At 43.6% G+C, this 23,357-nt stretch overlaps 1 protein-coding gene across 1 annotated transcript in view; it reads right to left on the reverse strand.

The window, feature by feature from the left end:
* Positions 1-9,056: 9,056 nt before the first annotated feature.
* TANGO6 (transport and golgi organization 6 homolog) overlaps positions 9,057-23,357 on the reverse strand; it is a 174,796-nt gene continuing 160,495 nt past the window's right edge. Inside the window, exon 18 of the mRNA XM_063110649.1 lies at positions 9,057-9,909. Within this exon, the coding sequence (XP_062966719.1) occupies positions 9,733-9,909 (177 nt within the window). The 3' untranslated portion in view covers positions 9,057-9,732. The remainder of the gene's footprint in view (positions 9,910-23,357) is intronic.

Genomic DNA, 23,357 nt, shown 5'->3' on the forward strand with positions numbered 1-23,357 from the left:
TGGGCTGGGTGGGATGCAGCCTATATAATACATGAGTTCATGTGAAAAAGGTTTGGCAACCTAATCAATCTACAATGAAAGCAGTAAATAAAGTGGGAGAGCCAGGATATAAGATTAGTGGTAGCCAAAACTCGAGTGACTTCCTTTCTTTAAATCCCTCCCACTGTTCCTTTGAGAGAATTTAGCAGGACGGGGGAATATGCAGAGCTGTGCCAGCTCCTCCAGCACCTTTGAGTGAATTACAAAGGCACAGGGCCTGGCTGGCAGGAGCCCCCCGCTCACCTCCTCATCCAGGATCATCGTGAGCCTGGTTAAGGGAGGGTGGTCCCCATTATATATTTCCAAGAATAAAAAAGTATTTCCAAGAATGATGATATCAGCAGCAGTGCTTTCCTGCCCAAGAAATCCCAGGGAGAGGTTCTCTCCTTTGGGTGTCGTAAACCTAGTCCCATGCAAATACCGAACAGGCATGTCCACACCCACATGTGCACATAACTCACTGTGACACCATATGGACACATGCACACTTGCTCAGTTACACAAGTGCACACACTCTTTTCCAGACCTTGGTGGAACACAATCCCAGTCTATAGTCTAAATTGCCAGATCAGCAGGAGGGGAACAAATCACTTAAGGTAACGTTGTTCCAAATTCATTTGGCTCTTGTTACAATAACATCAACCACAGTTCTTAAATGTGCTGGCTCTTCCCCATGTACTCTTTTTTTTTTTTTTTTTTTTTTGTAGCTGACTGGTATGGGATCTGAACCCTTAACCTATGGCTATAACACCATACTGTAACCAACTGAGCTAACTGGCCAGCCCCCCTCTTTCTCGATTAAAGACATCATTAGTCACTGTCACAGAGGAGGTCCAAAGCTGAACCCTCCATAAAAGCAGTTAGAGAAGAGCCCAGGGTAGGGGCAGTTCCCATCAGCATCTTTGTGGGGAGAGGGCCCCCAAAGTATGTCCTACTTAGTTTTATTTCTGGTTAGGACACCCCTGCCCTCACAATTTTGTTGTTATTGTTGGCAGCTGGCCGGTAAGGGGATCCGAATCCTTGACCTACACACACTTTCTTTTCTCACCAGATAAGCCAGTGCAGTGGTTCTCACGTCTGGCTGTTGTACATTAGACTTTTTAAAAACCTGGGAGCTTTTCAAAAAACACTAATGCCTGGAACTTATCCCAGATCAATTTAATCAGAATCACTGGGGGTGGGCCCCAGGCTTGAACTAAAAAAAAAAAAAATTCCCCAGGAGATTCTCTTATGGATCCAGGGTTGAGAATACATCCTGGGGATTTTCCTCAGCTGAGGTTTGCAAGTGCACTCCTGGCACCGAGAAGCCAGCAGAAAGCCAGCCAGTCAGGTGGTGAGCTCTAGAGCGTGTAAGACATGTCCATCCATTTTCCTCCAGCACCAGGCCTGCCACAGCATAGGCACCTGTTTGAATTAACTGACCATAAAAACTTAACAATGAACTAATGCACTATCAAAGTAAAAGGAGAAAGGATGTGCATTTGAACTAGAAATTAGGAAGAAAAGCCAGGGAGAAACGCAGGAGAACAGGACCAGATGGGCAAGGCCAGTCCCCAGGTCTCTCCAACACACCTGGAATTGACAATCTTTTCATTGGCAAAGACTGCCTGCTTTTTTCAAGGAGAACTGGGGGAAAACCAGCTAGTCCTTGTCCGTGAAAGGACAGAGCTGCCAAAATGACTTGGATTCACTTTCAGTTTCTAAATAACAGAACTGCACTTTGGAGCTTTCTCTACCAAAGGATGGGGAAGGGTAGCCTCAAGACTCATGAGGGCTCTGAGCTGATTTCCTTTGGGGAATGGAGTCCCCATTACTCTCTCTCACATGGCCCTGGTCTTAGCCACAGAGAAATACCCACATGAACATGCAGAGCCTTGTTCTTTGCAATCTCTTAACAACTTTTTGCGGGGGGATGTGCTCACCCCACTCCCAGCTCTTTGAAGCATCAACATCACTATTCTCTTAGTAAAGACTTCTCTAATTTCAGGCTGGCTTTTCTGTTGAATTAATATGGTCGCCATAGGTTTTGAAGTTTTGAAAGTGGTGTGTGGTCCAATAAAGGTGTGTGTGTATGGGGGTGGGGATGGCTTGTTCTAGAGCTCCGGAAGTGCAGAATAGGCAGCTTTGTTCTCACCAGCACCAGGTGGCTACCTGTGCGTGTGATGACTAGGGCTGCTCATCAGAAAAGCCCCACCCAGGCACCATTCTGAGCTGGCTTCAGCTCTTCAAAGAGACAGTGAAGAAGAAATCTTACATCATTTTATAAACCATTTACAAGCCCAGTAGCTTTCCTAGTTTCCCAGCAGAGAGGTGCTCCTGCAGCTCCGCAGCCTACCCTCTCCTGCAGTCAACAACTCCCGCCCTCAGCGCTTCTGCAACTCTGTGCTGGAGTTAGGGGCTAGCCGACTAGTTGGTACTATGAACTAGAGAATGAAGGAAGAAGTTTCTCTGCTCGCCTGCACTCATGTCTCCTCCCTTTACTCTATTGCTTTCAATTTACAAGAACTTACCTCTCTGGACCTTTTTTCTCTTCTCCAAAAGAGGGTCATTAATCCAGCCTTTCTCCTCTCTCAAGGAATGGTATGGGAATATAGCTATTAATGTATATATACTTTGAGCTTCTTACAAGGAATAACAGTTGAAAATGATCCATTGTTATTCTGGAAATGAAATCTGAGGACTGAAACCCTGCTTACAGATGAAAAGGTTAAAAACACCACCACCTTCACAGAGCACATTTCTGGGCTCTTTCTGGAGTTCCTGGGAGGAATTACTACATGCTCTATGCTGTACACCTGTGCCATGGCTCTGCCTCCTCTGCTCCCAAGAAGGCAGTTGTAGATGCCTACTACCTTGGCCACCCCACGAAGGAAGACCAAGTCTTTCAATAAGCAATTTATCAAAGCTGCCAAAGTCCAGGAGCAGGTGGGCTGCTGGAGAACTTTAACAAACGTTTCCAGCTTTCAATAAGCAATTTATCAAAGCTGCCAAAGTCCAGGAGCAGGTGGGCTGGAGAACTTTAACAAACGTTTCCAGCTTCTGGGGAAACTACAAGGTCAAACACAGGATGTATAACAACTTCTGGTGTCTAAGGCAGAGTTTTGATGTACAAAGACACTATTTTGAGGGAATCGGGGGTGAAGCTTCACCTGACTTAGGTGGTCCATTTAAACAAGCAGGGAACCACTTTCTCTATCCTCACTCTTACTAAGAAAGGTTTTTTACAATTTGATAATATGGTATAGTATCTATTCAGTAGCAGCAAAGCACAGTGGTTAAAAGCACAGCCTTTGGAGCCAGACTGCCTGGGTCCAAATACTGGTTTGGCTACTTCTTGCTAGCTATGTAACGTGGGGCAAGTAATTAGCTTTTGTCTGTCTCAGTTTTCCCATCTGTAAAAGAGGAATAATAATAATCCCTATCCCACATGCCCAGTACGAGGACTAAGTGGATTAATAAGTGTCAAAAGCACAGAAGAGCCTACTAAGCTCTTAATAGTGTTAACTGCAATCATGACTACTACGAAAAGTGATGTAGATCTACAACAACCATTCATCCCACGATTTTAGGATGAACCCAATACTCTGATGGGCCATCAGACCCTAAGTCTGGTTTGGGAAATATGGTCAATATCCTGGGGATACTCCAAACCCCGTATCCTTTACCCTAAGGACAAAGAGAGAGTCTGGTTAAAGCCCTTTTTAATAGACCTGCAGGGACTCAGGATTTTTCTCCAGGGTAGTACTTGTAAGCCACTAACTAGTACCTGTAGCTGGGACATAGCTGCTGGTGAGTGTGCTTGCAAAGCGTGTTAGGGTGCCCCTGTCTTGTGGTTTTGGCACACAGAAAACTCCAGCCCCTAAAGATTTCCTAGTCCTAAATTATTATTTATTTTTTGAAAGATAACCGGTAAGGGGATCTTGGTGTTGTCAGCACCATGCTCACCCATTGAGCTAACTGGCCATCCCTATATGGGATCCGAACCTGTGGCCTTGGTGTTATCAGCACCACACTCTTCCTGAGTGAGCCACGGGCCGGCCGTAGTCCTAAACTATTTAGAGAACGGTGTCAACACTTTGCTTTGGAGACTGAATTTGCATTACATGGGTATTAAAGCAATGTCAGCTGAGGATGGGGGAATGTGGATTGGCACGAACCTTTTGGGGCACATTTTGGTTCTAACATTTAAAATGTTCATACCTTTTTGATCTGGCATTCCAAACTTTTAAGACTTATTGTATAGAAACACTTCAGTATGCAAAGTTATGACAGAATCATTGAAGAATCACAGGAAATTAGAAACTATTGGGCTGACCATCAACAGACAAATGCTTAACCTAAAGCTATAGTTTACCCATACAATGGAAGACATGCCACCATCACAAAGGAGAGGGATCTGTAAGTACTGACATAAGTGTCTCCAAGATATATGAGTAAGTAAAACGTATATACCATTATTTATGGTAATAAAATGTTAATAAATACAAATCAGCCATTATGCTCCAGTTTGTCAGTGGTAACCTTGGGGTAGGGTGGAGATGCAAATTTTTCTTTCTTTGGAAATATAGTTTCTATTTGGCCACAGCAAAACACTGGTTAAAAGCACTGGCTGTGGTGCCAGACTGCCTGGGTCCAAATACTGGTTTGGCTATTTCTTTCTAACTATGTAATCTGGGGCAAGTAATTAGCCTCTCCTGTGTCTCAGTTTTCCCATCTGTAAAAGAGGGATAATAATACCACTTATCGCACAGGCCCCGTGTAAGGACTAAGTGGATTGATATGTGCCAAGTGCACATATTTACATACCCCAACACACACACACACACACACACACACACACACACACACACACACACACACACACAGACACAGCCAGGGTGTCTGTACCTGAGGGCTGTGCCACTCCTCACCCTTGCAGGGAGGACACAGGGCCAGCACACAGCACAGGGAGGCAGTAGGTAGCTCTCAGTATGTGTCAGTGGAGCTCAAATGTCATCTTTGTGAGACCTACATGCTGGGGTTCATGTGTACGTATCACCTCCCAAGTGTGCATCTCAAACTGTTCTCTACTTGAAAGGCTTCTGCTACTGTACTCATTTGGCGGGGAGAGAAGCTCCACAGTATTCAGTAGATATAGATGTTCAGAATGTTTCATGGAGTCATCCAATGTAGTAAACAGGATCCTGGGCTGGAGCTCAGGAGATCTAGGGCGAACTCCCACCAAAGGGGGAAAGGGTCACCTGGGGGAGGGAGACAAAAACTGAGGTCTCCTGGTAGCATGGAGCTTCTGAGTCATTGTGAAGAGGGACAGCAGGTCGACTTCTCAAATGGTAAGTGGGCGAAGCTGATGGTGAGGGTCTGCATTCCCTCTTCACCTGCCAGCATGCGGGGCACTGAGCACAGCCCTGAGCCCCGCCAGCAGGGAAGCAGCAGCAGGGGTATTGTAAGAAGCAAAACACGTTCCCAACCCCCAAGCAGCAGTTCAGCTCCAAGCAGATGCTGCATGGAAGTCAGAGGTGCTGTGGACTGCAGTGAGGCTGCTGCATGTGACTGCAGCACGTCTGTGGCTGCAGGACTTGCTGGAGGACACAGCTTGGCCCTCAGAGGTCACAGCTGCTGCTGTTGGGGGGCAGGGGCAGAGCAAGAAGACCCCCATGGTCAGGGGAGAGTGGCTACCTCAGCCCACCCTGGAACTTGGCTCCCTTGTCTGACTCTCTCTCCTTGCCGCGGAAATTCCAGCTGGGATTTTGGATTTCTACACAAAGACTGCAGACGCCTACCTGGTTTTGTACAGGTCAGATGAATCATCACCTAACTTATTCTTATCAATTGAACAACTTTCGGATGTCGCAGCCGTCCCTTCAATATGGCAAACTTCTGGCGAGAGTCAGGCAGGTGGCAGGCAGTGCTTCATTCAGTCACCCTCTTAGACAAAGGGACAGAGCAGGTGGGTGGACCGAGGGCAGATCAACACATTTGCTTTCCTCTCGCTTTTTGGGCCAGCGAGGAGAAACTGCTGCTGCCTGAGAAGAGGAGCTGTGACAACACGGCAAGGGAAGCCAGGCTGGGGGGTGGTGAAAAGGGATGGGGTTCGCTCCTCTCTTTTGATTGAAGGGGATAAAGGGGCTGGGTGTGGTTAGATATAGTTACTATTTTACAGCATTTTTCATCTTGGCTTCAAAGCACTTTTCAAAAACAAGCTGAAGGGGCTTCAGGTGAAAATAGGTCTGTGGCTGCCCCCTTGCTCAGAGCAGCCCCCAAGGCTCCATGTGGTCACCCCCTCACCCCCCCACTTTCTTCTTGCTCACTCCGCTCCAGCCACTCCCCCCGCCCCCCCCAAGCCTGCCAGACACGATCCCACTTACGGGCCACTGTGTTCGCGATTCCCTCTACCTGGAACAATTCTTCCCCAGATGTCTTTTTGGTTGCTCTTTCGCCTCCCTCCAGTTTTTACTAACTCTGGACAATTGATTTCTCAACTTACAGCTCCCACCCCCACATGCTCCCCATCTCCCTTCCTGACTTTATTATCTCTATAACATTTATCACCACTTGACATTCTATTTTATTTATCTTATTTATTATCTGTCTCCCTCCAATATAAGTCTTCCCCGAGGGTGAGGTGGCATCTGGCACATAGTAGGTGCTCAATAAATTACTGTGGTTGTCTGTGATTTGCTTTCCTAACCCCCAGTCCCAGGCATGCCAGCTCTTATACATGGATGGGTGGGTAGAGCCAGGGAAGTAAAGGAACAAGGAGGGAGGCAAACAAATGAAGCAAAGGATAAGGAGGAGGTGTTAGGAAACATGGAAAATCATGAGTGTGGAGGGATGATAAGGAGCAAAGTGAACGTTAAGAGATTTCTGATTAAATAACAGAGGACTAGTAGAAGGGCAAGTTTGTGCCAAGAAGGAAGAAAAACAAAGCAGAGGAGGGAAACTCTCCGGAATGTTCAGGAAGTCTAGCCTAACAAGCTGTCGAGCTTGGGCAGAAGCCTGGAGTCTGGCTGCAGCCACTGCCTAGGACCCCCGCATGTCTCTTGCTGCAGTGCCATCCCCTGTGGGCCCAGGGGGCTATGAACAGCGGGCCTGGGAAGAGGAGGAAGAGACCAGAAGGGAAAGAAAGGAGGAGGGATGGGGCAAAGCAAAAGACCAAGTGGGTGCTACAGGGGAGTCCAGGTGACAAGCCGCTGGGCAATGGAGGGTGTTGAAGGTGAGGGGCCAGGAGAACCTCAGTGGGGGAGGTGGAGAGAGGAGACTGGAAGAGACAGCAGGTAGAAGGGGGCCTTTGAGGGAGAATAGAAGGGTGGAGGCAGGAGGCAAGACATGCCTCACAGGCCCCGTGCAGAGAGAGACATGTCACTTTTGTTCCTGCCATGTGCCTTGGCCCCTGGTGTTCTGTGCTTTTTTGTTTGTTAAGTTTTGTGCTTTTATTATCCTAAAGTTTTCATGCTCTTTCCCAAGGACTTCTCTCATATGTGTACATATATATGTTTGGAAGAATTATTTAATAATTTGGAAAACATTAATAATTTGGTCATGTTTTAGAAGGGTTACATTAAGATAGCTTTCCCTTGAATTTAGTAACAAAGTCAGAAAGAAAAAGTCACTCTCTGAAATTGAATTCATCAAAATCAATGAAGAACTGATGCTTTTAGCCACTTCTCAAATAGAGGTAATTTTTCAAATTAAGAGGTTATTTATAGGGCCAACCCCATGGCTCACTCGGGAGAGTGCGGCGCTGGGAACGCAGCAGCGCTCCCGCCACGGGTTCGGATCCTATATAGGGATGGCCAGTTCGCTCACTGGCTGAGAGCGGTCACAAAAACGGACAAAAACAAAAACAAAACAAAAAAAGAGGTTATTTATAAGTGGAGGTGAAAGAACTAGGATGCTTCATGAGCCATCTGAGGTTTTTAGACTAGAGTTTCTCAGTCTAATCAAGGTGATCAATTAGGATACATCCTCAGAACTGAAATGCATTTAATGCAAAGCTGTAAGTTAAATCAATTGTGTAACATATTCAATCTGATTATATGGAGTGGGTTATGTGGAGTCTAGCTGATGGAAGGCCAAGAAACAAGCATTTTTAGTGTATATCCAGCTGGCCCAAAGGAGATTCTTCCCTGACTTGAAAGCCCCAATCCTGATTTTCTTGACATCCTTGATTTGGAGAACAGAAATTAATCCAGTTATACTAGCTGAATACAAATATTCCTTAAAAACATCTAACTTTCTGTATTATAATTCTTTGTTCACTAAGCTAACTTGTAATCCGTAACCGTCTGTAAATTGACCTCTTTAAAGGGATGCCCACCACAAAACGTGTCTGTAATCTGGCTAGAGAGAAATATCCTGTTGTTAACTGGCAAATGAGCATGTTTGTAGATAGATCCTTCAGTCATTTGAGTTTCAGAAATTGTGTTTTGGTTCTCCTGGGTCTGGTCATTCCAGGGAGCAGGGATAAAATCCTGTAATAAAATTCTGTACCTAGCCTAGCAAAGCTGAGGACTGATCAGGGAGCTGTAGGTTAGCCTTGTCAAGGTGTTGACAACAGGGAGGGCTTATCTGAAGCAGCCAGTCAGTTTCTCCTTTTTATCATCTCCTTTGGCTGCCTTCAAAATGCAGTGGCTAAAATAAATAAATAAAGAGGAGATCACAGTGCAACATCTGCAATTATTTCAATAAAGCTGGCATCAGGCCACTAATATGCAACACACTTTCCAGCCTGCATTTAGAATTAATCCACGGTCTAAACATCCATCTTTCTAAAAGAGCAGAACAAATGCAGGATAGAAACTCTCTGAGATGTTAGTGGCTCTTTTCTCCTGATAATCTGGGCAATTCTATACAAACAATAGTAGAGGGAGTGAAAAAAGAAAATGGCCCAGGAGGATGAACATGGGGCTTACCCTTCTCTGGAAGATTCAGCCAACTTGATTCTCTGTTCTGGGGATCAAAGCCTCTTCATCTCCACAGCTTTCCATCTCAGTACCAGAAGACCAGATTCAGACCTGTTGTTCTTTCCAGCCAACATAATTTTATTCCACTTTACATGTTTTGATAACTATTTCATTCCCCTCCCCACCTCCAACTGCATCTTGTACTCTGAAATGCCTCTTTAGCCAGCAAGGATGACCAGCTCTGCCTGCTGCTCATTATCACAAGAATGATCTCACCACAAATGAAAATCAAGATATGTGACATATGGTGGCCAGCCTCTTCTCCTCAAGTAGCAAGAGAATGGTCAAATAATCAGATTCTATCAGTCATGTTAAAAATAGGGCTAGCGAGTTAGATCAGTTGGTTAGAGTGCAATGCTATAACACCAAGGTCAAGGGATGGATCCCATACTGGCCAGCCACCAAAACAACAAAAACAACTAAAATATATATACATCCAGTGGGTGGACATCCTTCTCTATATGCTACAGGACAGTGAAAAATGTCCCGATTTATCAGATTTGTAATTGTTTCTTTTAACTGCACATGCTTCGGACTGGATGCAGGATGGCTAAATAGATATTTTAGGAAGGTCAGCCTAAAGACCCAAGTGACCAGTGTCATAAAGCCACCTCCAGGGTCAGCCATAATGTGAGCACCAAAGAGACAGCAGGGAGACCTGCTGGAAGGCCTGGGCATCGCTCTGACTGCTTGGTCCCTGTCTGCCTCCTCCACATCCTCTGAATCAAATCTATGGCAGGACCACAATCTTCTTCTCCAGCTTCTGTGGTGGAAACAGGAAGTTTCTCATGATCTCATCCAGCTCTTCCAGGGCCAGCTGCGCATGGAGCTTGGCCACGTCATCAGGCTCCAAACGCACCACGTGCTTCAGCAGTTGGTAGAGATCCTTGAGGACATCCCTCAGCACCTATAGGAGAGAGACAGAGTCATGACCACCTGTCTACTGTGCCAACATTTTGCATTACAACGGAACTGCCCTCTCCTCCTATCTGAGGATTTCTGTGAGGAAACCCATAGGCTCCCTTAAGATGAGAATGCATGGGGCTGGTTGGTTAGCTCAGTTGGTTACAGTGTGGTGCTGATGACACCAAGGTCCAGGTTCAATCCCTGTACTGGCCAGCTGCCAAAAAAAGAGAAAAATTAAAAAAAAAGAATACATGGTGCTCTTAGGTTGGGGAAGGAGGGAAGGGTGGCTGCAGCAACTGCACTGAGATAGGTTTCTTTTTGTGTTTCTCACTCACCCCTGACCCCGCATTACATGCCTTTGGCGATGCTGCTCCTTCTTTACTCCCAGGCCTAAGTACAGATCCCAGCCCCCTTCCTTCAGTCTCGATGCATGGCACAGACCTCAGAACCACAGGCAGGCAACACTGCCCAGCTATGGCTGCTCCCAGGGCAGCTGATTACCAGCATTTCCTCTCTAGATCCCCACAAAGCCTTCGTCAACACCCACAGAACAGCCATCTGTCTTCAGGAGGCTATTTCCTCAGCAATCATGCCTTTCCTTGCCCCTGCTTTTAGAATTTGCCACTACAGTTCCATTCCCATGCCCTTCCCCCACTCATTAGAATTTTTTTTCAATTGCAAGTCTGCACTGGGAAACAAGAGAGGACTCCGTAGCCAGACCCACACCCATTTTTCATGACCAATGCTCTGATCTTATGGCTTGGTATGGAATTAGGGGGGTGCCAAAAACACCTAATCCCCTACAAAATCCTCCTGGTTTCGGAACTAGAATTTCTAGCAAGAAACAGGTTTCAAAGGAGCAGGAAAACTCAGAGTAAGGGGACTTAAGGACCATCTGGTCAAACTAGGGACAGAAGACAATTGGGCCACAGAGGGGTTGTGTGACTTTGTTTGCAGCTACTTATGAAGTTACTACTGGTCTAGGGCTTTTTGCCTCAAAAACTACTATTTTGGGGGTCAGGTACTGTACTAGGTACTTTTCATATATTATCTAATTTTTATGCCAGTCATAAAAAGGTAGTATAAAGGAAGGTTATTAACTCCATTTTACAGATAAGGAAACAGGATTAGAGGGTTAAGTTTGCTCAGCTAAAAATATGGTGGAGCCAGGTTTCCAACATCCGGAGGCTGTGTTCTTATTTTTTATTTTTACTGAGATGATAACACAGTACAAAAAAGCACACATTGAAAACTAAAGCTCTCTTAAACCAGACTTGTGGTTTCCCTTATCAGAGGACACCATTCCTAATTGTGAGAAATATTGTAGGTGTTTACAAGTATATATATGTATATGTTTCTTTTCCCTTCCCCTTTTTTTTTTTTTTTTTTTTTTTTAATGTCTTTTTTTTTGTTGTGACCGGCCGCACCGCGCTCAGCCAGTGAGCGCACCGGCCATTCCTATATAGGATCCGAACCCGCGGCGGGAGCGCAGCGCTCCCAGCGCCGCACTCTCCCGAGTGCGCCACGGGGTCAGCCCTTTTCCCTTCCCTTTTTAAAGCACAAAATTATATTCTACACTCTGTTATGTGCCATGATGTTTCCCCCCCACATTACATATTTTGAAGCTCTTTTGTATCACCGGCACATATCCGATACTAAAGTCTTTACAGAGATGTACAAGTATATCTGTAGGAGAAATACCTAGAAATGGAATTTCTGGGTCAAAGGGTAATGCATATTTAAAACTCTGATGGAGGGCGGGCCCCGTGGCGCAGTCGGGAGAGAGCGGCACTGGGAACGCAGCGGTGCTCCCGCCGCGGGTTCGGATCCTATATAGGGATGGCCGGTGCGCTGAGTGGTGCGGCCGGTCACAAAAAAGACAAAATAATAATAATAATAAATAAATAAAATAAATAAATAGAATTTAAAAAAAAAGAAAACATTAAAAAAAAATAAAACTCTGATGGATACGGCCAGAGAGCTTGCAATAATTTACATTTTTATCTAACACTATAAAAATTCTTATTTCCCCATATTCTCAGTGCCACATATTATAAACTATCTTTGCTAATCTAGTAAGTGAAAATTAGCATCCTGTTGTTTTTAATTTGCATTCTTCTAATAAATGTATAAACTATTTGTATTTTTTTCTGATATGTGTATTTAAACTTTTCCTTACTGATTTGTAAGAGTTCTTTGTATATGAAAAAATGTCCATTATCTAAAACATAAGAGTCGTAATATTTTTTTCCCAGTTGGCACTTTTTCTTTGTAAATTTTTTTTCCAGTCAAGTTACATTTTACATTTTGATTTATAGTTTCTGGGGTTTGCATCTTTTTTTTTTTTTTTTAAAGATGACCGGTAAGGGGATCTTAACCCCTGACTTGGTGTTGTCAGCACCACACTCTCCCAAGTGAGCTAACCGGCCATCCCTATATAGGGATCCGAACCCGGGACCTTGATGCTATCAGCACCACATTCTCCCAAGTGAGCCCCGGGCTGGCCCTGGAGTTTGTATCTTGCTTAGAAGAAATAGGGCCTACAATCTTAGCCATTATGCTATGCAGAGTTCTTTCTATTTATTAATAATGCTACCTATATGGATCAAGTTGGGTTTATTTCACTACATACAAGCATCTCTGACAATAATTGGCTCAATGGGCTTTAAAAATTTAGCTCCCACTATTTTGGAACTTCAAGAGTTGGCTGAATATTAAAGGCCATGCCAATGTAAAATTTCATAAAAGGAGGAATATCAGAAAAAACAAAATAGGAGAATGTACACATTCATCTATCATTTTATATAAAAGCTATGTAATTACTATGTATGTATATATATATTATAGTATATAACAAATACTATAAACATGGACTAGCTCTGCAAAAACACATTAAAAAACATCCATTGGGTAGGCATCCTTCTCTAAATGTTACAGGACAGTGAAAAATGTGCCGATTAATCATATTTGTAATTGTTTCTTTTAACTACACACACTTCAGACTGGATGCAGGATGCCTACAGAGAGGGAAACTGGGGAGGCGGAGGGGGTGTGGAATTATATACCTATTGTACCTTTTAAATATTGTATTTGATGAGTGTATTACGTATGGAAAAATAAATAAGTTTACATTAAACTGAATTAACTACGAGGCAAAGATTCTCATAAGGCCATTTAACAGATAAAACAGATCTAGAACCTGCCCTTAAAAGGCTTACAGTCTGGTGGGGAAGATAAGAAGGCATGCACATAAAGAAAGACAGACAATATGATGCTTCTTGACTTATGATGGAGTTACAACCTGATAAACCCATAGTAAGTCAAAAATGTTATAAATTGAAAATGTACTTAATACACCTAACCTACAGAACATCACAGCTTAGCCTAGCCCACCTTAAATGTGCACATACATTATCCTACAACTGGGCAAAATCATCTAGCACAAAGCCTATTTTTTTTTTTTTTTTTTTGTCTTTTTCGTGACCGGTAAGGGGATCGCAACCCTTGGCATGGTGTCGCCCGCACCACGCTCAGCCAGTGAGCGCACCGGCCATTCCTATATAGGATCCGAACCTGCGGAGGGAGCGGCGCTGCGCTCCCAGAGCTGCATTCTCCCGAGTGCGCCACGAGGCCAGCCCACAAAGCCTATTTTTTAATAAAACATTGAATATCTCATGTAATTTACTGGATGCTGTACTGAAAGTAAAAAACAGAATGGTTTTTTGAGTACTCGGAGTACAGTTTCTACTGAATGTGTAGGGCTTTCACACCATCGTAAGTCAGGGACCATCTGTACAGAATAGAACATGGTAAGGGTCCTAAAAGAGCAGTGTGATGGAGGTCAGAAGAAAGAGAGGTCACATTTTAGGAACAGGAAGTGCACTGGAGATGGTGAATGGAAATGACGGGAAATGGTGAATTCAGTGGGTAACGAGCATGTGTTCTAGGCCCAGCATCCCTTAACATTCTTGGACTTGCTATAAGAATAGAAAGAGAGCCTTTCCATCTTTTGATCTCCTTGGTCAGCATGGGTTTGGGGGAGTGGAAGGAGGAAGGCAAGGGAAAGAGTTACACAGAACACGCCCCCCCTGCCCCAGAGCCTTTCCCACAGCTGGCTCCTGAAGGCTGCCGGTGCTCCAGCTGTGCAGGCCTTCTTTCTTCCCCTGTCTAAGGAAAGCTCCTTCCTAGCTCAAGTCTTCTGAGGCTGTCCCCTCAGCCTGGGAGACTATTTCACTTCTTCTTCACCCTACAGCTCCTACACCCTCGGCCTAGAATGCCACTTCCTCAGAGATTCCTTTCCTAACTCCCACCTAGGTCAGCCTTCCTACCCTTTCTGTAGTTCTGTCTGTGGTGCCACAACAGTCGTAATTTAAATATTTATTGTGTAATTTAGTTTTTAACTTTTTTGGCAGCTGGCCAGTATGGTGATCTGAACCCATGACCTCGGCTGTGCTCTAACCAACTGAGCTAACGGGCCAGCCCCAACTGTGTAATCTAAAAACTGTTTTCTTCACTAGATCACAAGTGCTATTGACATGGAGGCCATGTCTTGCCTTTTTCACTCTCATGTAGTCCCAATGCCTCAAAAAGTGACTGGCACATGGCAGGTACGTAAAAAAATTTATGAATTAACGAAGGCATGCATGTATGCTACTCCTAGCCAGTCTCTCAACTGGCAAAAACCAAAAATTCTAAGAATATATATTGAAACAATGCCAGACAACCAAGGCTGGCTTCACGGGTGTGTGACCTGTGCAGTCACACAAGGCCCCATGCTCTAGAGGGCCCCACGCTTGCTTGGTTTAATGATCTGCTGTTTCCATCTTAACATTATTAATACTTTTATCTTTGAACTTCTGTTTTGCAAATGAAGTCTAATGGGACATGGGAGCATGAACACGAGCAGAGGAGATACATGAAATTTGTGTCCACCATCTTTGCCGGTTCATCTGCATGTGTCCTTTCCCGTGAGTACAGAATTCTAGTGGATGAGTTCAAGATTCGAGGCATGTACCAAGCAAGCACGTCTGTTACATTTACGACTGAGCAAATGCAGGCACTGACATTCCAGAGAGACCATACTTTCTATTCGAAACAGAACTTGCTTCAAACCCAAAAAGAAAGCAGTGGCTTTCTAAAAAACATGGATGACCAAGGAACCCTCTCACATCTTTTCTTACTCGTTTCCTTCCGTTTTAGCCAACCATTTCCACTGAAGATGATGATAGAGAAGGAAACAGGACAATTTATAGTTCACATTCCTTTCAGTCCTTTCTTATTCATCAGTAAACTGAAGGTAGAGAGAGTTGGTAGAATGTGCATGTATCAAGAAGTGAAATAAAAACAGTTGAGTTCGTTTTGTGTAGAGTTTCTACTGTTCTGCTAAGAAGGAAATACATATGCATGTACAAGCTACAGAATACAAATTGCGTAATTTCAGTGATTCTGAGTATGAGTTAAATGCTCTTATATTTGCATTTAAAATTGGCATTGCACAATATAAAGATGAATAATAAAATTCATGCTAATAATTTAGCATTTTAATTTTTCTCCATTTAGAACATTAATAGCAAATAATAAACACCATGACAAGTTGAGAGAAATGTGGAAGGAAGGAAAAAACTTTGTTTTTGTTTTTTTTAACAAGGGACCCTGCACTTTAATGTTGCACTGGGCTACACATATTATGCAGTCGGCCCCGCAGACCCCTCTCAATGCTCTTTGCCCAATGTCACCATGTTATGTGCCTGAGTCCCATGAGCAAACCTCACAAAGAAGCCACTCCATCACAGCTGGGCTTATCTCCTGGGGTTTTTCGGGAGCTGCTGAGACACAACAGGAGTTAGGTCTCCTAGGCCAGGCGTCTGACTCGAACTATGGCGCTGGCAGTGGGAAAATGAGATGATTCCCGAAAGAGGATGACTCCCCACAGCTACTGCCTCATGATTACTCACTCATTCAATAAACGTTATTAAGGGGCTAGTCGTGCCCAGGCAGTGTGTCGGTGATAAAAAAGATGAATAATGCACGAACCCTCCCCTCTGGCAGTGACAGCCTAGCCTAGCGGGGAGGCAGGCACATAAACACCATGCAGAGTGATCTCCACATTACGAGGTAAATGTATGTGATTCCATGGAAGCAAAGGAAGTCACTTCTGCCTTTGGAAATGGGTGGGGGAAGAGGAACATCTTCCTACCAGGTGAAAGGGACTTCACTTTGTAGCCAATGGGTGGCAGCAAGGAATGCTTGGGGAAGTTTTAGTGAGTTCCCTCATCCACCAGCCACTTCAAATATAGGCAATTTCTAAGCAAAACCAGTATGCTTGCTATGCGAACACAGCTTAAAGACCAATCTCCTAACACTCTCTCCAATGGACAATAGGCTTAAGCTTCTCATACATAGACATTCTAGAGTTTCCACTGTTTATTACAAGGTCATCGTTTTTTTTTTTTCTTCTAGAGTAATCTTTCACAGAAATATCTTTAGAGGTTTTGTTTTTTGTTTTTGCTTTTGTTTTTTTGGCTAGAGCCTCCTAAAATTCAAAGTAAGGTTAGTTTTGACTTGTTAAAAAGGGACGTTCTAAGGTATTCTGTTCTTTCCTGGTGTGGGTAGGAATTTTCCCAACAGCACTGCTGCATCCTTAAAATAACAATAATGCTTGTGCAGACACCACTTCATACTTGAGGGGTGCTGAGCTCCTTGTTCTCAGTTACCGGATCTCCCCTTTTAGGTACTGAGTGTTAAGCAAAGGCTCCTTCTTAATTAATGGGTCTATCTTAGCAACCCACCCTGGTATAGCTTCTCCCCAATCCCTGTAACTCTAGGGATCCCACACATCACAGGACTTCCTCTGGACTCCCCAAGGATCAAAGCTTCCTGCCAGCCAGGGATTGTTACCAAATCCCATGGATCAGGAGCTGACTATAAGGAGAGTTCAAAGGTAAAGTTGTTCACAGGAGCCTCTGTGGTGGGCAGGATATTGGGCAATCCCACAGAGGAAACCTCTCATTAAGAGTTCAACACACCTGCCATTCATCCTACAACTGTATCAAATCTGAAGGACTCCAGGGGAAGGTGGGGTGGGGGTAGGTGAGTGGGGGTGGGTGCGTCTCATCCAGAGATCTAGCTCAGCTTATTGCAACAGGTGACTGAAATAATAATTTTCATTTGAGAAGCACTTAGGAAAGGAATATGGTAAAGAAGTACCCAGATTCCTACTCTGAAAACTCTTTGAAAGGGGGTGGGGTTCAGGTGCTTTATCAAAAGAATTTATAGAGTGTATATGACACACACGCACACATACTTTCTCTCTCTCTCCCTTTCCCCTCTCCCGCTCTCAAAGCACAAGTTCACTGAAACACACAAAGCTGACGATTCAGGGACGGGGCAGTCTTTAGGGTTAGACATGGCTGAGAAAAGACCAGAAGAGGCATGGTACAGTGAAAAGGGAACAGTGTGAGTGAAAGACTGCCGTGGGCACACAGGTGCACTTACAATGGAAAAGCAGGAAAACAGTGCTTGACTCTTTCAATGAGCTTGACCTGGAACATCCCCAAAGTGGTTGTATCTTTGAGTTAAGATCAAAAGAAGAAATAAATGGCAAATATCTTTCTTCTTTTTAATTCCTAACCATATTTGTTTCTTTGATTATAAAAGCCATATAACCATAATCCAGTATATCTGGAAAACAGAGGAAGAAGAAAAAAAAAAAAAAAAAAAAAGGCTACCTCTCTAATATAAGCTCCAATAATAAAGATATTTAGTAATGAACAGATTCATTTTTACAAAATTATTTTAATATTTTAAAAATCACTTACATTTCAAGGTGATTTTACTAATAGAATTTAGGTGAATGAAACTGCTATTCTTCTGTTATTATGTAGGATCAACAAGACACAACACAAATGATGGTCACAAACAAGACATTTACTGAAAGGACTCTGGAATGATATGATCTAGCAGAGACTTTTCCATCTATAATTTCTTAATATTTAAGAAGAAAGTTCAATGCTAGTGTACACTAATTGTACTTGGAAATTCAACCTTTTATAGACCCAATAGATGAGGTGAAAAAAAGATCAAAAGGAAAGAAAACTAAATTCCATACAACCACCAATTCCTTTCAACCACCAATTGTGGCTCCCTTTGTGGCTAAGAATTAAATAAGTACTGGGCACAAAGACAAAAGAAACCAGAGGAGTAACAGGGAAGTTAGACACTGAAATAAAATGCAGGGAAGACAAGGGGAAGGAGGTAAACTGGAGTTGGTGGCTGGAGACTATCCTGGCAGACAAAAAGACTCTCTAGATTGGTGCCCAGAAGAGGAGGAGACCCCAGAAGCACCCAGTCCTGTTTAAAAACATGTTGGAAAAAGCCTTAGGTGTGGTATGAACCTGTCAGGAAGCTATAGGCAATTTCTAAGAACCCTCATTTTGACCACTGTGCTCCATATTAAAACCAATGTGTGGTTTTGTGGCCAAGGGAAGTGACAGTGAACAGAGGAGACTAGCTATGGGGCACAGAATCAAGGATCATCAGGAGAGAACAACTCAGCAAACATTTTCCAGATCGTGTGCAGGAGACTAAGCTATGTATTCTGAGTGAGAGGGACAGCATTTCAGAAGCTCACACCGCAGGGGAGGCAGATGCGCAGAGCTGAACCCAGTGGTCTGGAAGCAGGCGAATGGGCGAAGTGAAATCCTGGAGCTCCAATTACAAGTTAGGGAATTGTGAGCAAACTACTTCACCTCTTGGAACCCCAGCAATCTCATCTGTTAAATATAGACAACACTGCCTCCTTTTAAGGTTCTTGTAAGAATTAATGTCTATAAAAGATCCACGCACAAAGACTTGCACGTGGTGGGTGTTAAATAAGTAGTGGTTTGTCAGTCTCCCCACTAATACTGTGATCTCCATGAGGGCCGGGACTGTGTCCATCTTGTTACTCATATCACTGAGGCCTGGAACACAGCCTGGCACATAGTTAATCTTTGAGGAATGAATGAATGAATGAAAATGATAGCTAATCCTTACACAGTATATTGTGTGCCAGGCATTTTTATCTGTATTAACTCACTTAATCCTCATAGCACAATGAGAGAGGTGCTATTACTATCTCCAATTTGCCCAGGGTCACACAGCTAGTTATGGATAGAGGCAGCATTCAAATCCTGGCAGCCCAACTCTGGAGCCATTGCTCTTTATTAATCACTACACTACTCTGCCTCTCAAAGTGGTTATTTTACTACTATGAAGTGGAATGCACAAAGCACATATATTGCCTGCCTTACAAGTTTGTTGTGCGGATCAAAAGAGATAATGTATGTGAGGGTATTTTGCTATCATAAGCAAAGTGATATATAATTCAAAGTATCATTATTATCACCATCACGTTGAGAAAATTGGGTTTACCCTCAAAGAGCTAAGAAAACAAGGGGAAAGGCACATCTCTGAAAACAAAGAATAGAGAGCAGAAGCCAAAAGAGTGGTCAGGCGGATGAATAAATGGAGGAGTGTAAAAGAGGGGAAACAGATTTAATGTAGTCTGAGTGCAGTATCGGGGCCAGTGTGGTCAGATGACAGTGTCTGGCACGCTGGAACACTCTGATCCTGCTACTATGCAGAAGTGAGAGCATCAGGCAGAATTCTGCTGGGCACGCAGAAAGGCACCAGAGTGTGAGGTCTTTGAGGTGAGTGGCCTCTCTAAGATAACGGGCAGGAAACAAATAACTTGGGGAAGCAGAATGGAGGCAATCTGGACCTCATTCAGGGAGCTCTGGCCCAAAGAAGAATAATGCTTTACTGATAAAACCCAAACCTTCACTTTGATGGGTCTATGAAAAAGAAATTAGGGCCAATTCAAACAAAACGACCAGGCTTCTGAGACACTTCATTGAAAGTGCTGGGATGGTCAACAAAGAGAGACAGGATTACTAATGTCTAAGAGATTTTTATCCATGCCTGACAGAGAATCTCAAACATGCTGGAGTTCAGGGTGGCATTATTATTAGCCAGAGGTTACTGAGCTTTTCAAAAACCTTTTATTTTCAAAGTATTTTTTTCTGCTAGAGATAAATGGCATTTTTACCCTTTCTGGATTGTGTCTGGCTGTTAAATAGGGAGAGCATCTCAAGTGCAAATTGGAGATGGGGTGTGAAGGGGATGGTGGGGTATCAAGTAATTTTCACTGAAGAATAAGGGGGAAGAATTTAACTGGCCAAGTGCCAAAAATGCTACAGGGACATAGGCTAAGCAGTTTAGGGACAAAGACCAAGATGGCATCTAGCAGTTAATCCCTGGTAGGGGTGATAGACAGTTCAGGGGTCCTAAACTAAATGTAGGCAGTTGAACTTCCTGATGCCTCATTATATGTGCTCCTAGGCTAGCTTACACTGAAGATGCTACCCAAGGGCTGTGAGGGATCAGAGACCATACAGTTCACTGCACAGGGACAGGAGCAGCAGCTGTCATGTGTGGTGGTAGGAGCAGCCGTGGCAGCGTCTTTCAGAATGTCTTTAAATAGCAACCTGAGGAAGGCAGCTTTCCTACACCCCCACGGGCACTGAAATAGAACAAAGGCAGCGGAGAAAATGGCCGGAGTGTGTGCAAAGGCAGCTGGCTGCTGCTTGTGGTGGGAGAAATGGAAGCGTTGTCCTAAGAAAGTGATACAATTCCAGCTTTCAAACTGTACTCAGTTACTGCATCTGGGGGGATAGGCATCATTGTCCCTGGCCCTGGGGGATCTTCACGTGGACACTCTGCTGAGAGCGGCACAGTTTGTTTCCTTTCTGCACCTAAAGCTCCTCATGTGGGATTAGACAGCACCTGAACATGGCTCACTGCTGCCATTCATTGAGTGTTTATGGCATTTCAGTCACTGTGCTAAGCCTTTACATACATTATCTCATTTAATCTTATGAGGTAGGTATTATTAGCCCCACTTTACGAATTAGGAAAAAGGGGTTTAGGGAGGATTAGAGATTTACTCAAGGACACATAGTTAGAATTCAAACCTGCATCTGTCAGGTCTAACTTTGCAAACCTTGCTTTTAAACATGTGCATTACCAGGAAATCTGATATGCAGGAAGATACCATGGAGAGAATTTGATCTTTCTCCTGCACCATCCAACTTGTTTATGTGATTGGTGCCTGGCTGGTGAGAGAAGGGGGCAGCAGATGGGTTAGTGGATGAATCCAAGGTTTGGGATTCTTCTGGGGTGCCAGTTTGCTTTGGGGCACCCTGAATCACCCAGGCTCACCCTGGTCAGACAGCCTCAGATCTGGCTTGAGTTAGCTATGCCTCTATGGTTAGGGGAAGTGTAGGTCACAGTTCTTAAAGCATGTGCCCAGTGGAATTCAATGCTCTGTGCGAGATACTTTAGGAACATAACGTTATAAAGTTGAACCAAAGGCCTGAGAAAACCAGAATCACTGACACATCAGAGGCCCTGGAAGGGTTTGTATTATATGCTAACACATACATGGGGTGGACCAGACAGAAAAAAGCAACCCCCCTGCCCCACACCAGGAAAGTATGATACACTGACAAAGTGTATACCATTGCCTCTGAGTGATACTATCTTTTAGTTAGTGATTCTTTACCCTCGCTGCACATTAAAATCCTCTGAAGAACTTTAAAAGTGCCTGGGTCTCACCTCACACCTAAGAATCAGAATCTTAGGGGTTGGAGCTCAGGCTTTTTTTTTTTTAATTACTTTTTATGCTTTCCAAGTGAATCTAGTAATCTAATAATAAAAAAGTGCTCCTCAGGAAACTGTAATAATCTAATAATAATAAGGATGCAGAAGTGCAGGATGTTAGGGGAAAACACTGTATAGGAGACTTCGTAAGAGATATGCCATGGTTTCAAAAGTAGAGGTCACTGTTATGACTTTACCTATGAAAAATCTAAGTGTCAACTATAAGGGCAAAGTGATTTGGACATAACCTATTGCACTGCTCAGAATTTTAATTATCAACAAGGTTTTTATTTTCCAGAAGGGATGGGGGTGGTCAAAATAAATTTTGACTTGCAAACTAAGATGGCATTTTTTCTCTGAAACACTAAAAAAATTTTGTTCTTAAACATGTGAAGTATGGTTCTGAAGACAGAAAGTCACGGTCACAGGCTAACAACATGCATGCTGCAAGAAAATGAGAGGATAAGATAAATGCAGCTGCCTCTGTTGCTAGAGTAGCTGGTATCAGGGCAGAAACCTCTGCCCAGATCGAAGGAATTAAGGGAAATACATGCACAAAAAATTTTGCAGCTAAGTATACAAATATATAGTGTGTAAGAAGAAGCCACATTTTGAAATGCAGACTGATTCTGGCTGCACATCAATATTCATTCTGACTCTGCTTCAGGACCCGTTCTCCCAGCTGATTTGGGGACAGCATGTCTACAACCTGATTGCAACAACAACAAAAAATTTCAGGCATTTCCAAGTAAGGGGGGCAAAATGACCTCCTTAAGAAAACTTGTTCAGACAACTTCGGTTCTTGGGAAACCTGAACACTGGAAGAGTTCAGAAGTCCCAGAATTTCCAATTTAAGATCTAAGAAGTCTATTACAAAGGTAGGTACAAAGAAATTCTAAAAAAGTTTTTCATACCTCTTACAGAAATGATTTCATGCAAATCATTACAGTATCTACTCTCATACTGAGTCAATATATAAAGTACTACAGAGCCTGGAGAAGCGAGGACTAATTTTACTTGAAAAATCAGGAAAGGCTTTTCATGAAAACTGTAACATTTAAATGGAGTCCTAAAGGATGAATAAAAGTTTATCAGATGGACATGTAGGGAAAAGGAAGGCATTTGAGGTATAAGAAATAGTATGACCCAAGATGTAGAGATGGGAAACAGTATGGCAGATTATTCTGGGGCTGCCAGGAGGTTCTCAGGGAATAAGAGAGGAAATAGGGGAGAGAAAATAAAAGAAGGCAGGTGGGTCCAGATTATGAGGGGCCTTGTATGTCATGCTGAGGAGTCGGGTCTTTATTCTGTGGACCACAAGGAACCACTGAAAAAATACTAGCTGGGGACTGAGCTCAACAGATTTGCAATTCAGAAAGATCTCTCTGACTGCAGTTCCCTTACCACCCAGAGTAACTGAATACCTGTCAACCCAAGAGAATTAAAGAGTAGAAGAAAATCCAGCAGATAAGGAAGCGGAGGCCTCAGGAACACACCTGTAACAGTTCACCTCTTCCTGAGTGCAATCTAAGGCCAGTTCTACTTAGTCCCTTCAGAACAGCCAAGGTGGCAATCAGGCATTGGCTGGGTGATTTAAGTATCTAAATGTAAACTTTCTGGACCTCAATTTTCTTATCTGTAAATAGAGGTAATAAGCATATTTATTTCACAGGCTGGTTAGGAGGATTCAGTGACATAATCAATGTAAATAACTTAGTGCCTTGCCTGGCACAAAATAGGCTCTTAATA

The sequence above is a fragment of the Cynocephalus volans genome, chromosome 10 (genome assembly GCF_027409185.1).
Source record: "Cynocephalus volans isolate mCynVol1 chromosome 10, mCynVol1.pri, whole genome shotgun sequence".
NCBI lineage: Eukaryota > Metazoa > Chordata > Mammalia > Dermoptera > Cynocephalidae > Cynocephalus > Cynocephalus volans.